At 49.7% G+C, this 13,224-nt stretch overlaps 1 protein-coding gene across 1 annotated transcript; it reads right to left on the bottom strand.

The window, feature by feature from the left end:
• Window positions 1–415: 415 nt before the first annotated feature.
• On the bottom strand, window positions 416–8,807 carry B3GNT6 (UDP-GlcNAc:betaGal beta-1,3-N-acetylglucosaminyltransferase 6). Its single transcript, XM_050759017.1, has 2 exons — window positions 8,380–8,807; window positions 416–3,383 (listed from the first exon to the last, which is right to left on the bottom strand). Exon 2 carries the CDS (start codon window positions 3,381–3,383, stop codon window positions 2,229–2,231), a length of 1,155 nt encoding a protein of 384 aa, XP_050614974.1. The 5' UTR covers window positions 8,380–8,807; the 3' UTR covers window positions 416–2,228.
• Between the last annotated feature and the right edge of the window lie 4,417 nt (window positions 8,808–13,224).

Here is a 13,224-nt window from a genome sequence, read left to right as displayed (position 1 = left end):
ATCCTCTTGTTTCTCTGCCTTCCTCTAGGCCAGTGGTTCTCTACTAGGGTGAATTTGCCCACCAGGGTACGTTTGGCAACATCTGAAGATACTTTGGGTGTCATGACTCGGGGTGTGACACTGGTATCTAGTGAGTGGAGGACACGGATGCTGCTGAATGTTTCACAATGCACGGGACTGCCCCCCACAACAAAGAACTGTCCTGCCCCAAATGTCAGTAGTTGAGAAACTTCCACTTGGGCCTGGAGTGTTGTCCTCACTTGCAAAGTCAGAGCTGGGTCCCAGGCCCAGCCATGTTCCAGCAAATGGGAAGGAGGAAGAGCGCATAGTCAGGCCCAGGTGCCACAGTGATCCTCCTCATCCATTCCCCCCCATCCATGAGGGCCTAGTCACAGGGCCACATCTAACTGCAGGGGACAGGGTGCTGGGAAATGGAGTCTAGGTGAGTGCCCAGGAGGAAGGGGGCAGCCGACTCAGGTGGGCAGCTGGCAGCTTCCCCTATGGGCATCCTAACTGGTGCAAGAGACATCAGGATGGTGGTGATTGGAGGACATTTCGGTAACCAGTTCAGAGCTTGTGCAAAATGCAGAAGCAGGAGAGAGCTGGACAAAGCGCAGGCACTGACAGCTGGATGGAGGCCAACAGTGGGAGGGAGGGGACAGTGAGTAGCACCTGGGTGGCAGGAGCCTGAAATGCAGGACTGAGGAGTCTGGTCTTTGTCTTGAAGGCAGGGAAGGACCTTTGGCCAGTCTCCTGACTTTCTGCCCAGGCTCTTTCCTCCCAAGGTGAGTCTCTTGTGTCCATCTTACATAGTTGGGACATTGCTGACACACTTCTGCCTGCCCATAGGCCGTTCCTTGATTTTCTATGTTGCCAAGATGACTGGCAGCTGCTGGAGGTCAGGACCACAGCCTGGTTCTCAGAGTCCCAGGCACCAAGTTCCCACTCACCCCTGCAAACTCTCTCTCTTTTTGAGATGGAGTCTTGCTCTGTCGCCCAGGCTGGAGTGCAGTGGCACGATCTTGGCTCACTGCAACCTCTGCCTCCCAGGTTCAAGCGATTCTCCTGGCTCAGCCTCCCAAATAGCTGAGATTACAGGCATGAGCCACTACGGCCAGCTAATTTTTGTATTCTTAGTAGAGACGGGGTTTCACCATATTGGCCAGGCTGCTCTCGAACCCTTGACCTCATGATCTGCCCGCCTTGGCCTCCCAAAGTGCTAGGATTACAGGCGTGAGCCTTCTCACCTGGCCCCACACTCTTAACCACTGTCCACCTCAGTCTTACATCCCCCACCTCCCCAACACAATTCTACACACCTGCCTCCACGGATTCCCCAACAATGGTCTCCATGGTCCCATCAGCGTTTCTCCACTTCGGACTCCGTGGAACTCCCTGCTGGGTTGTCCAAGGCCCACTGACCCTAAGTTCCAGACCCTGGCAAGGAGCCTGTCTCTGACCCATGGGGGTGAGTATTGGCGGGCAGTACCCAACCAGGCCATTAGCTTTGGTTGGGGTGAGTTCCTGGAGGGGACCACAATGGTGTGCTGTCTGGGAACGCCATGGCCCTGGATTAGTCACTGTCTGACCAGGCCTCTGGTTTCCACTTTGCACGGTGAGGATTTCTACCTCACGGTGTACTGGGGCAGTAGTGGGAGGAAGGCCGCCACATGCGCCTCAGTTGCATGTTGGCTGACTTCTGGCGGGAGGGGGAAGCGGGATCCTCCTGACCACTGTCAGCCCAGCTCCACTCACTTGTAAGGGAAACAGTGGAAATGGCAACTGACATTTGTAGGCACAAGGCAGGGGACGCTGATCCTGGCTCCCACGCTCCCAGGTCTCCCTTGCTTCACTGCTCACGAGGACCCGAGTGTGGGAACGAGGTGCCTGGGAAGGCTTGAAGAGAGGGCAGTGGAGCTGGGTTTTCGAGGATGAACAGTCTAGCCGAGCGGTCCTCAGGCCTAGCCGCACATTCACATCACCGGAGGAACTTTAAAAATCCTTAACATGTCTGGGGCCACCCCAGACTAATCAAATAGAAACTTCGGGAGATGGAGCCAGGATGTAGGTATTTTCCACACCCCCCACCCCAGCTGATTTCAGTGCGCAGCTGGGGTTCAGGTGCACAGAGCTGGGCAGGACGTACGGTACCCAGGGCGGGAAAGCTGCCTTCTCAGCATGGACACCGTCATGGGTGGAGGCCCGGGGCTGAAGCCGTCCACCCGGCCTCAGGAGACCCGGTGTCCCCGGTCACAGCTGAGCGTGGGGCTGTGCAGCGCCTTCCACATGAGCAGCATCTCATAGGGCGCGAAGCGGTGTACCAGCAGCAGCTCGCGGTACATGCAGGGGTCGAAGGAGGACTGCTGCGCGCCAGGCAGCTGCACGCCGTAGGGCCGGATGCCCTCGTGGCCGCTGGGCGCCAGGCCGGCGCGCTCCAGACACATGCCCATGTAGGCGTCGTCGATGGGCAAGAGCGGGGTGTGGAGGGCGGCCGCGCGCAGGGCCCGGGCCGTGAGGCTGGACAGGAGGAAGCCGCCGCCGCTGCAGTATACCGGGTAAGCGGACCCGGGGAAGAGCTGCGGGGGCACGAAGTACTTGCTCCAGCTGTCGCGGATGGGCACGGAGCCCTCCATGAGCTGGCCGGTGAACAGGTGGCGGCCCGGTGGCTGCGCCTGCAGGAAGCGGACTACGTTGGCGGTGTGCACGAACACGTCGTCGTCGCCACTGAGCAGGAAGCGCGCGTGCGGACAGCGCGCAGCCAGCCAGTCGAGCAGGTGCAGGTGCTTGAGCGTGAGGTTGAGGAAGGTGTCCGCGAAGGACCACTGCAGCACGTCGCCGTGCTCGCGCGCCTCCAGCGCCACCAGCTCCGCCAGCCGCTCGGCGCGCGCCTCGTCCTCGGGACCGGGGGTGCCCAGTAGGAAGAGGCGGCGCACTGGCCACTCGCCGTAGCTGCGCTCCTGCCCCCAAGTGCGCCGGATGAGCTCGCGTCGCTCGTAGTGCGCAGGCGCCGACTTCACGGCCAGTAGCAGAAAGACACCGCGGCGGCTGGCGCACTTGGCCGGTGCGTCCCAAAGCAGCGGGAAGTGGCGACAGTGGCGGTACCGCAGGAAGTTCTGGATGCGCGCGGGCAGCTGCTCGAAGTTGGCCGTGGCGTTCGCCGAGGCATTGGCCACGCACGGGGGCCCGGGGGTGAGCGCCAAGGGAGCGTCGGTGGGACCCTCTGGCGTCTCCTCCTGCTGGGACCTCTCCTCCAGCAGGGACCTCTCCTCCCGCGGGGACCTTGGAGCCTGGAGGAACCACTGCTGCAGTGCCAAGAAACTCACGCCCACCAGGAGGCAGGCCAGAGTCTTGGGGGTCAGGGACCTGCGGCAGGGAAAAGCCATCTGTGGGGGAAACCGAGTCAGAGGTGAGCCGGAAGTCGTCTCTGACACCGGCGGGACGCCACCTGTGCCCCGTCACTTCTCTCCCAGAACCCAGCTCCAGCCCCTTCTCAACTCTGCTGTTAAGTGGTAAAAAGGAACCAAAATCCAAGGTTACACTGATGGTCTCTGGTCTCCCACACTCTGGACCGTTCCTGTGACCTTCAGATCTATGTCTCTCTTTGCCTCCTGACAACACCGCCCCACAACCCGTCACGTAGGCCCAGTGGACTCATCCTCTGAGTCTCCATTCTTCCCCTGAACCCATACCCTGCTATTCCCACCTCCGTTCACCTGACTACTCCAGCCAGAAACCCCAGCCTTCTGCCTTGTCCGTCTCAGCTGCTACCTGCTCTCTGCATCTTGTTGATTCTGCACCCTACCTCCCTCTCACTTATTGCCTCTTCTCCACCTCTGTCCAGCCCGTATCCTCTCTAATCTCTTCCCTTCGTTGCCACCCGAGTCAAGGAAGGATAAGGTGATAGCACTGGACTCAGACCCAAAGCCAAATTCTGCCTTCCCCACTTCCATCTGCACCGTCTGAACAGTCAATTCCGATGGCTGGGTCTGAGTGTTCTCATCTGTGACACAGGGTTAGTGAATTCCTACTGCAGGGCTGTTGTGAGCATGAAATGAGCATGAAGTGGCCAGTGACTGGGTGACACAGGTGATATGACCTCACGGGTGAGATGACCTCCACAGCATCCTCTAGCTCTGCCTCCTCATTCTACCTGCTGGTATTATTTGCTGTTCCCAAACATTCACTCTCAGGCCCTCTCCTGTATGTAGCCTGCCTAGGTGCACCTCAGGTCTGGCCTTCATGAAGACCCCCAGGATGAATCCCAGGTCAGAACAATCTTTCTCGTATTTAACTGTGCCCTGCTAAAAATTCAGTCACTTCAGGTTCTGCATCTCATACCATTGGCTATTTATTTATTTATTTATTTGAGACAGGGTCTTACTGTGTCACTCAGGCTGGAGTGCAGTGACACCATCATGACTCACTGCAACCTTGACCACCTAGGCTTAAGCAGTCCTCCCACTTCAGCTTTTGGAGTAGTTGAGGCGCTCTACGAGAGCACGCCACTACACCTGGGTAATGTGTGTGTGTGTGTGTGTGTGTGTGTGTGTGTGTAGACAGGTTCCCACTATATTGCTCCGTCTGGTCTTGAACTCGTGGGTTCAAGTGATCCTCCCACCTCAGCCCCCCAAAGTGCTGGGATTACAGGCATGAGCCACTGTGCCTTGCTCCCACTCTCTCCTTAAAACATCGCCACACTCTCCTGACTTTCCTCCTTTCTTTTTGACCATGTTTCTCAGTTCCCTTTGCTTAGCTCCCCCTCTCTAATAACAACCTCCTCCCCCTTCTCCCCTTCCTTCCCCTCCTCCCCCTCCTCCCCTCCTCCTTTCCTCCTCCTCCTCCCTCCTCCCTCCTCCTTCCTCCTCCTCCTCCTCCACCTCCACTTCTTCTTCCTATTTCTTCCTTTCTTCTTCTTCTTCTTTTTTTTTTTTTTTTTTTTGAGTCACGGTCTCACTGGGTAACCCAGGCTGGAATGCAGTGGTGTGATCGTGGCTCACTGCAGCCTGCATTTCCCAGGCTCAGGTGATCCTCCCACCTCAGCCTCCCAAATTGCTGGGACCACAGGCCTGTGTCACAGTGCTTGGCTAATTTTTTCTATTTGTTGTAGAAACAGAGTCTTGCCATGTTGTCCAGGCTGCTCTCAAACTCTTGGACTCAAGTGATCCTCCTGCCTTGGCTTCCCAAAGTGCTGGGATTACAGGTGTGAGCCACCGCACCTGACCTCTCTAATAATAACCTTTAATAGTGGAAGGCCTCTAGGGCTCTGTCTTAGACACTCATTTCACCTTTGTCCAAGATGATCTCCTTCACTGTTAGGACCTCCGAGCTTCAGAGCCACACATCCATCCAGCGCCCTGACTTAACAGCTCCATATGGCTGTCCACAGCCACCTTGGATGCTACTTGAACTCTCATCTTCCTCCCCCGAGCTGTCCCGGAGTGCTGCCATCCACTGGGTTGTTCAAACCAAAAACCTTGCTTGACTCCCTCCTTCCGCTCATTTCCCCACCCAAGCCCTGACGATTCTCTCTTCTGCAATTTTCATCAACATGCTTCCATTCTCTCTATCAACAGGCTGATCCAAACTTAACATCCCCGCCTCACATGAAGTAGCGTCCTGCCTGGCGCCTCTACACGCTGTCTTGTTCTCGGCTGACCTCTCCCCTCCCTTTGAATTATGTAGATTTATGTGCCACTCCTCATGCTCTTTTCCTTAGCTTCCCTGTGATCCACCTGGCCTTTCCCTCAGCCCAGTGAGACCCTCAGACTGCCAGACCTCTTCCTACCTCGGAGCTTTTCCTTGTGCTGTTCCCCTTCATAGATTGACTTCTCCCTCCCTCCGTCTGCTTAAGAACTCAGCCTCTGGGTCTGCTTGACAAGGCATATTCTTGGGGAAGCTTGAATGAAGCTCAGAGGAGACCAGGTACCCTGTTAGACATTCTTAGCATATGATTTGTTTAAAGGTTATCTTCCCTCCTAGGCTGTAAGCATTTGAAGGGTAGGGATCACAGCGGTGTTCACTGTTGTATCACCAGCGCCCTGCATAGGGTAGGAGGTTAGGACAGCCGAGTAGTAGGAAATGCTGGCTGCCTGGATTCAAATTCCACTGCCACTGCTTTCTAGTGTCATGATTTTGAGCATGTTGGGACTTAAGCTCTCAAATACTTGCCTCTGAAGAGTTACTGTGAAGACCAAATGATAATGTGTGTAAAGAATTTACTATGGTCCTTGGCACATAGTATTCAGTAAATATTATTTGTTAGGATTATCAAGGTACTGATAAATATTTGCTCAAAGACTGCTTTTCCAAGAGTATGTGCTCAATAAATACTTCCAGGTAGTTTGCACATAGGTGTTATCGGATTGAACCCTACTGCTTGTATATTACAGTCTGTACACAATATCGAGCCCAGAGTGGGCACAAAGCAGGCATTCAGCGAAACAATGGAGCAATTAACTACAAATGCAAGTGTGAGAACCTTGCAAAGGTGTGGATGTAATCACCGAGTGCTGATTAGAAATACCAGAGTATTATATAGTATATTGCTCTTTATTTCTTCCTGCTTCTGTGTTAGAGGCACTGTGAGAAGAGGGTCTGTAAGATAAGCTATGTCTTTTTTACCTTCAGCTATCTACTCACTGCATAGTCCTGTGCCTGGCACATTTGGGGAATGCAGTATTTTTTTTTTCAATGAATGAAAGAATAAAAAAATGAATGAAAACAATTTGGAGTCTGAATAACTGGCTTTGAGCCCCAGTTTCTTTCCTGAGTTAATCTCCTAGGTTTCAATGTCCTCATTTGAAAAACTGAGAAAGTTAACATTCATTTTTCAATGAAATAAGGAAAGAATTCTGTTTATGTTAAAGTGCTACACAAATGCTAGTTAAAAAAATTAAGCATCCCTCATCATTTCTGGAAAGAAAAATAATCTCCTTCTTAATGTAACAATAAATCTTGTTTCAAAGAAATTTGCATTTACTCTGATAAAACGGATAGAAGATCTTGGATCACAGCCAACTTCTGATGTAAAGGAAAAGGTGTTGGGCCAGGCGCTGTTCCCGAGGGCGGTGCTGGCTCACTCAGCTCTGTTCTTGGATGCTGCACTGTGTAGCCCGAGGGCTTTGACTTGCTGTGAAGTGTTGGACATTTATCTCTATGATTCTTTTTGCTGGATCCCTTCGTTTCTCAAAGCAGTCTTCAGGCATCCTGGAGCCCATGCACCTTAAACTTTCCCAGCCTCTGCTGGCCCTGATCCCTTGTCTCTCAGGACTCAGCTCAAATACCACCTCCTCCAGGTCACCTCATGGTAAGTCCAGGTCAACAGAACCTGTCTCCTTGTTGATGTCACAGCTGTCGAGTAGCCAATTTGGTAAAGAGGACAGATCTGCCACTTACTCCACCCCTTTGAACCTCAGGTTGCTTGTTGGTGAGACTTTGGACAACTCCTTTATCTCAGTGTCTCAGAATTATGAGTTAATTCATGTAAGGCATTCAGAGCCTGGCATGTAGTAAGCACCGGAATAACATTAGCAGTTGGCTAACACAGGAGATCATCTTTTTATGGATGAAGTCTAGCCTTCTCACACAGTGTGGTATAAAGTTCCTCTTTATCAACTTTATAAAATTCCTCTGTGATCTTCTAACTGCAGGCAGTTCTCACTCTGTTTATTGCTCCACACATATTAACACATCCTGCCTTTGCAATACTATTCACTCTGCCTAGAATTCCCCCTTCTTTTTCTTTTTCTTGGCTCACTGCAACCTCAGGCTTCCGGGTTCAAGTGATTCTCCTGCCTCAGCCTCCCAAGTAGCTGGCATTACAGGTGTCCACCACCATGCCCAGCTAATTTTTATATTTTTAGTAGAGATGGGGTTTTACCATGTTGGCCAGACAGGTCTCAAACTCCTGACCTAAGGTGATCCACTCGCCATGGCCTCTCAAAGTGCTGGGATTATAGGCGTGAGGCATCTCGCCAAGCCAGGAATTGCGCCCCTTGTTTTCCCAGGAACTACTTTGGTCATTTCCTCCTCTGGTTTGATGCTGAGAGATGGATGGCTGGAACATAGATTCCTGGGCCACCCACCCACCCCCTACTATCCCAGGGCATTCCTGGAGGAATATTAGTATAGCAGAATATTTGTATAGCAAGAAAGGCAAAGAAACGTTTTATTAGTTATTAGGGCCTTGGCCCCAACCCTCAGCATGAAGCCCTGAGCCCTGGGGTCTGCACTGGACCTGTGCAGTAGGGGCAATTCTGTCCTCATTCCTCTCCGCTTGGCCTCCCCCGTTTCTTGCTTGGCACTCTGATGAGAGGGGAATGCAAAGAAGGAAAAATGCACCTCCTTCCCAATAGGAAGAAGCCCAGGCCCCCATCTTACCTGTAGTGTTGGAGAGAGAAGAAATAGACAGGAGCCATCCCCAGCCTGAGACTAGCCTTTAACCCCTATATTTCACACACTGAGGTTCCACCCCAGGCCTGTGGCTTCATTCAGTCCTCTTGAATCTGACCAATCCATGATATCACCCCTCCTCCTTAGGGGTAGGGTGAAGAGGGGGAGGGCAGCTACAGGCTTCCTTAGCCACCGGTGACTGCCTGCTTCCTCTTTAAACTCAAATGTCCTTAGAGTGTGGGTCAAATGAATCTCCTTGGAGGAGGATGTTCTCAGTGCAGTATTGTACCTGTGCTCCTGGAGAAGGTGCATCTTGTCTGTGAAGACAGTGTGTGATGATGGACCTCACGTAGAGGCCCCCTTTGAGTTGCCCAGAAAAGTGTATTGTATGCCTTCAGAGGCAGAGGCAAACTGCCTGAAGGGCTGTGGAAATAGGCATAGAACATAACTGGTTGGCCACATCTGTAAGAGTAAAGTATTTATTAGTTGTTGATTGAATAAAATCAGTTTAATTTTAATATTAGGTATGGGGCCCTAATGGATGCGACCACAATGTTAAATTGTAGTGATCCATCACAGGCTACCATATATAAACATTTATATATGTAAAATAGAGATAAAATCTATATTATATTTATATATATTATATTTTATATATTAAAACATACATATATTTAAAAATATAAATATATTAAAATGATGTATATACATAAAAATATATGTATTTCTAGATTTGAGCATAGGCAAAATTGGGCTGCTAAATGGAGAAGTAGTAGGGGATAATCACCCTTTTTAAAAATAAGGTTTTTTATAATGAGTTTTAATCCTTGAACGGCTTGCTTTAACTTATATTGGGCCATATTAACTATAAAATGGGGGCTCATGGGGTCCCATTTTATCAAGCCAATTTGCAAATGACAAAGAGGCACTTTAATTTTAATTTATTATAATTATTAATATTGAAACAGGGTCTTACTCTGTCTCCCAGGCTGGAGTGCAGGGGCACTATCTCAGCTCACTGCAACCTCCGCCTCCTGGGCTCAGGTGATCCTCCCATCTTAGCCTCCTGAGTAGGCACACACCATCACACATGGTTAATTTTTGTATTTTTTGTTGAGATGGGATTTTGCCATTTTGCCCAGGTTGATCTTGAACTCCTGGGCTCAAGAGATATTCCTGCCTTGGTCTCCCTAAGCGCTGGGATTACAGGCATGAGCCACCATGCCCAATCTAATTTATTATTTATTTTGTCAAAGCAAATATGTCTAATAGCAGTGGGTATGTGAGCATGGGAAATTTAGGCAAGGCTACACTTAAATTGAGGCATACTCATTTAAACATTTTTATATGTCGTTACCCTCTCAAGATTATAGGGTCAGAGTGTTTAAATTAGTGGGATCTCCAGGTATAACTTGAGCCCCAGTATTAAGTTCATGAATTTTTGACAATTAGGGCATTTTCACAAATGTTAAGTTAGAAACTGTGTTGTAGAGGCACAAAAACAAGTAAGTGCTGTTTTTAATCTTTTTGTTATATAAATTTTTAGTATATAAATTAGGAATCTTGAATTTCCAATTAAATCAAGTTATGGAAAATATAGCATATACACAACTTGCCATATATATAATGTATATTTATTTATTTATTTATTTGAGACAGAGTCTTGCTTTGTCACCCAGGCTGGAGTACAGTGGCTTGATCTCGGCTCACTGCAACTTCCACCTCCTAGGTTCAAGCCATTCTCCTGCCTCAGCCTCCTAAGTAGCTGGAATTACAGGCGTGCACCACCACGCCCAGCTAATTTTTTTGTATTTTTAGCAGAGATGGGGTTTCATCATGTTGGCCAGGCCAGTCTGAAACTCGTAACCTCAGGTGATCCACCCACCTCAGCCTCCCAAAGTGTTGGGATTACAGGCGTGAGCCACTACACACAGCTTGTTTATTATATTTATATTAAAATATGTATATAATTTATTTATATACATTATAGTTTAAATTATGTACATTTATTCATATATATTTTATATAATTTATTATAATTTATACATACCTTTTATTTTTCTCTGTATCTAGGGGTTTGTTCATAAATCAATAAGTAATCTAAGGCTAGCATTATGTTTCCAAGACTTGGTGTTTGCTCAGTACCTGAAGTTTAAAGTTCTAGGCTGGGCACGGTGGCTCACATCTGTAATCCCAGCACTTTGGGAAGCTCAAGTGGGTGAATTGCTTGAGCCCTGTAGTTTGCAACCAGCCTGGGCAACATAGTGAAACCTCCTCTCTATTTAAAAAAAAAAAAAAAAAATCAGTCGGGTGTTGTGGTGCACACCTGTAGTCCCAGCTATTTGGGAAGCTGAGGTGGGAGGGTTGAGCCTGGGAGATTGAGGCTGTAATGAGCCACGGTAGCACCACTGCACTCCAGCCTAGGCAACAGAGCTAAATAAATAAATAAATAAATAAATAAATAAAGTTTCTCTGCTTTTCTTGGAGTTGTAGCTGCCTAAAGCATTAGTCTCTCTTGTTTGATTTTTGTTGTTGTTTTTAAGGCTTTTAGCCAGCAGAAGCTGTGGGTGTTAATTTCAGCCTCTAGTTGATAAGAGGAGAAGCAGGGCCGGGCGCGGTGGCTCAAGCCTGTAATCCCAGCACTTTGGGAGGCCGAGACGGGCGGATCACGACGTCAGGAGTTCGAGACCATCCTGGCTAACACGGTGAAACCCTGTCTCTACTAAAAAATACAAAAAACTAGCCGGGCGAGGTGGTGGGCGCCTGTAGTCCCAGCTACTCGGGAGGCTGAGGCAGGAGAATGGCGTAAAAACCCGGGAGGCGGAGCTTGCAATGAGCTGAGATCCGGCCACTGCACTCCAGCCTGGGCGACACAGGGAGACTCCGTCTCAAAAAAAAAAAGAGGAGAAGCAGGAGGAGGAAAGGGACTCAGTGCCTCTAGGAAGGAAGTGCTCTCTGGGATGGCCCCCACTGCCAAATAACCAGTTCATTTTTTATCTTTTTAAGTAAAAATTTTAGAATGGCTAGCATTTCTAGGTAACTAAATAGGAAGATCTCTCTCTCTCTCTCTCTCTTTCAGTGTTTGCCTGACAAATTCTTGGTGGTATCAAGTAGCCCCCTATTGTTTTGACCTTACAAATTGTTACTGGAAAAACTTTGGGAGTGACCTCCAGCATACTGGATTCACAGGCAGCTGCTTCCCTTTCCAGGGAATCGACATATGAGGGGTTGGGGTGGGGACCAGGAGACACCACAGCAAAGAATGCAGCAAAGGAGGCACTGGCCTCAGCAGCCCTGACTCTTGGGAGACGCTATGGGACTCCGGTGAAGTGACTCCACCAGCGGCTAGGGCTAGGCAGTTAGATCCTTTCCCCGTCTCCACTTACTGACAAAGAGAGCTGAGTGTCAGATCACCCCTTTCTGACTGTTACTCAGGAGGAATGCTGCTCTCCTAGAGCATGACAGCCCTTGTCTCTCAGTAGTGAGATGGAGGTAGAGCTGCACTGTCCCGGCCGCCTCACTCTGGACACAAGGACTTCATCATTTATAGCCAATAGAGTCCTGACCACTACTGAGACCCTAGGTCATGGGGACAGCATGCCTAGCTCAAGGGGCAACACACCTCCAAAAGTAGCCCACTGTTTAGGATCCTCGTAATCTCAGGAAGGGAGGCTGAGGTGGAAGGGAAACACACCTTCCTTGCCCTGTGACGGCTGCAGGGGACTCCAGCGGTTCAGAGGTTGTCTGTAGCCACTGCGGTTTCAGGTGATTCCCCAAGACAGCACCGACAGCAGCAGTAAGCAGATGGCAGAGCAGCGTGATGGAGCAGCCCAGACCCCCCGGCTGTGTGATACAAAAAGTTAGCCATTCACAGCAGACTTTGGGATTGTGTCCCAGCCGCAACCACAGTCCTGCCAACTACTACAGTTGTTTCCAGTGAAATTCTTTGTGTTTCTCTATTCACTTAGCTGATGGCTGCTGGAGACAGTAGCTACCTTAACGGTGATAGAGAAATGTGAATAGTTTCATTCCAAACAGCATCCTCATAGCTTGGTGACTTAGTGACGTTCTGTGAGAATGTTCATCTCTCATCTCTCGGACTCCTTGTCCCTCTTACTAATTTACATGGGGGAGGTGGCTGGATGAGAAGTTTGAAGGGGGAAGGAGGTGGGAGGAAGAGAGAGAGAAGGGGAGGGACTGAGTGCAGGTTTCTGATGGGGATGGTAAGATATATCTAGAGGATTAGGAAAACCCTAAGACTCACAGGCAACTTCATGGTGGGTGAAGGACTAAAAGGAGCTGGGAGTACTAATTAAATCTGAGAACAAATGAGAGCAAGAGAGCAGCCCCAGGGAGGGACAGAGGGACATGACCAGTTTCCTCCCAATCTGTGCCCCACTCATGAGAGTCCAGAGCAGGTTGACTGAATGACTAAATGAATTTTGTTGTTTTCTTCAAGCCCCCTAAAAACTAATCTTTTCTCCTTGGCAGTTACATCTTTCAGGAAATTTGGGAATGATTTGAAGTGGGGAGAAAGTTAAATGGGGGTAAGGTTATTGGAATAAAATGAACAGACTTTAAGACAAACAGCTCTGACCTCTCCAGGAGGTTTCCGGAATGGCCAGGGAGGAACTTAGATGTATGTAGTGGGTGTGAGCGCCAAGCATGGCTTTGGAAAGGTGTGTACTGTTCAGAGACGGAATTAACGCACTTATGACACCTTTTCAGCCTTCCCCTTTACCACGGGTGGGTGTTTTAATCTAGCAGAAAAAGTCTCAGTCCAGTGCATGTTCTGCCACACCCTAGGCTGAAAAACTGGGGCGGGATAATGCA

Source organism: Macaca thibetana, chromosome 14 (assembly GCF_024542745.1).
Source record: "Macaca thibetana thibetana isolate TM-01 chromosome 14, ASM2454274v1, whole genome shotgun sequence".
Taxonomy (NCBI): domain Eukaryota; kingdom Metazoa; phylum Chordata; class Mammalia; order Primates; family Cercopithecidae; genus Macaca; species Macaca thibetana.
Note: the sequence above shows the minus strand (reverse complement) of the source record. Positions and strands in the feature narration are given on the sequence as shown.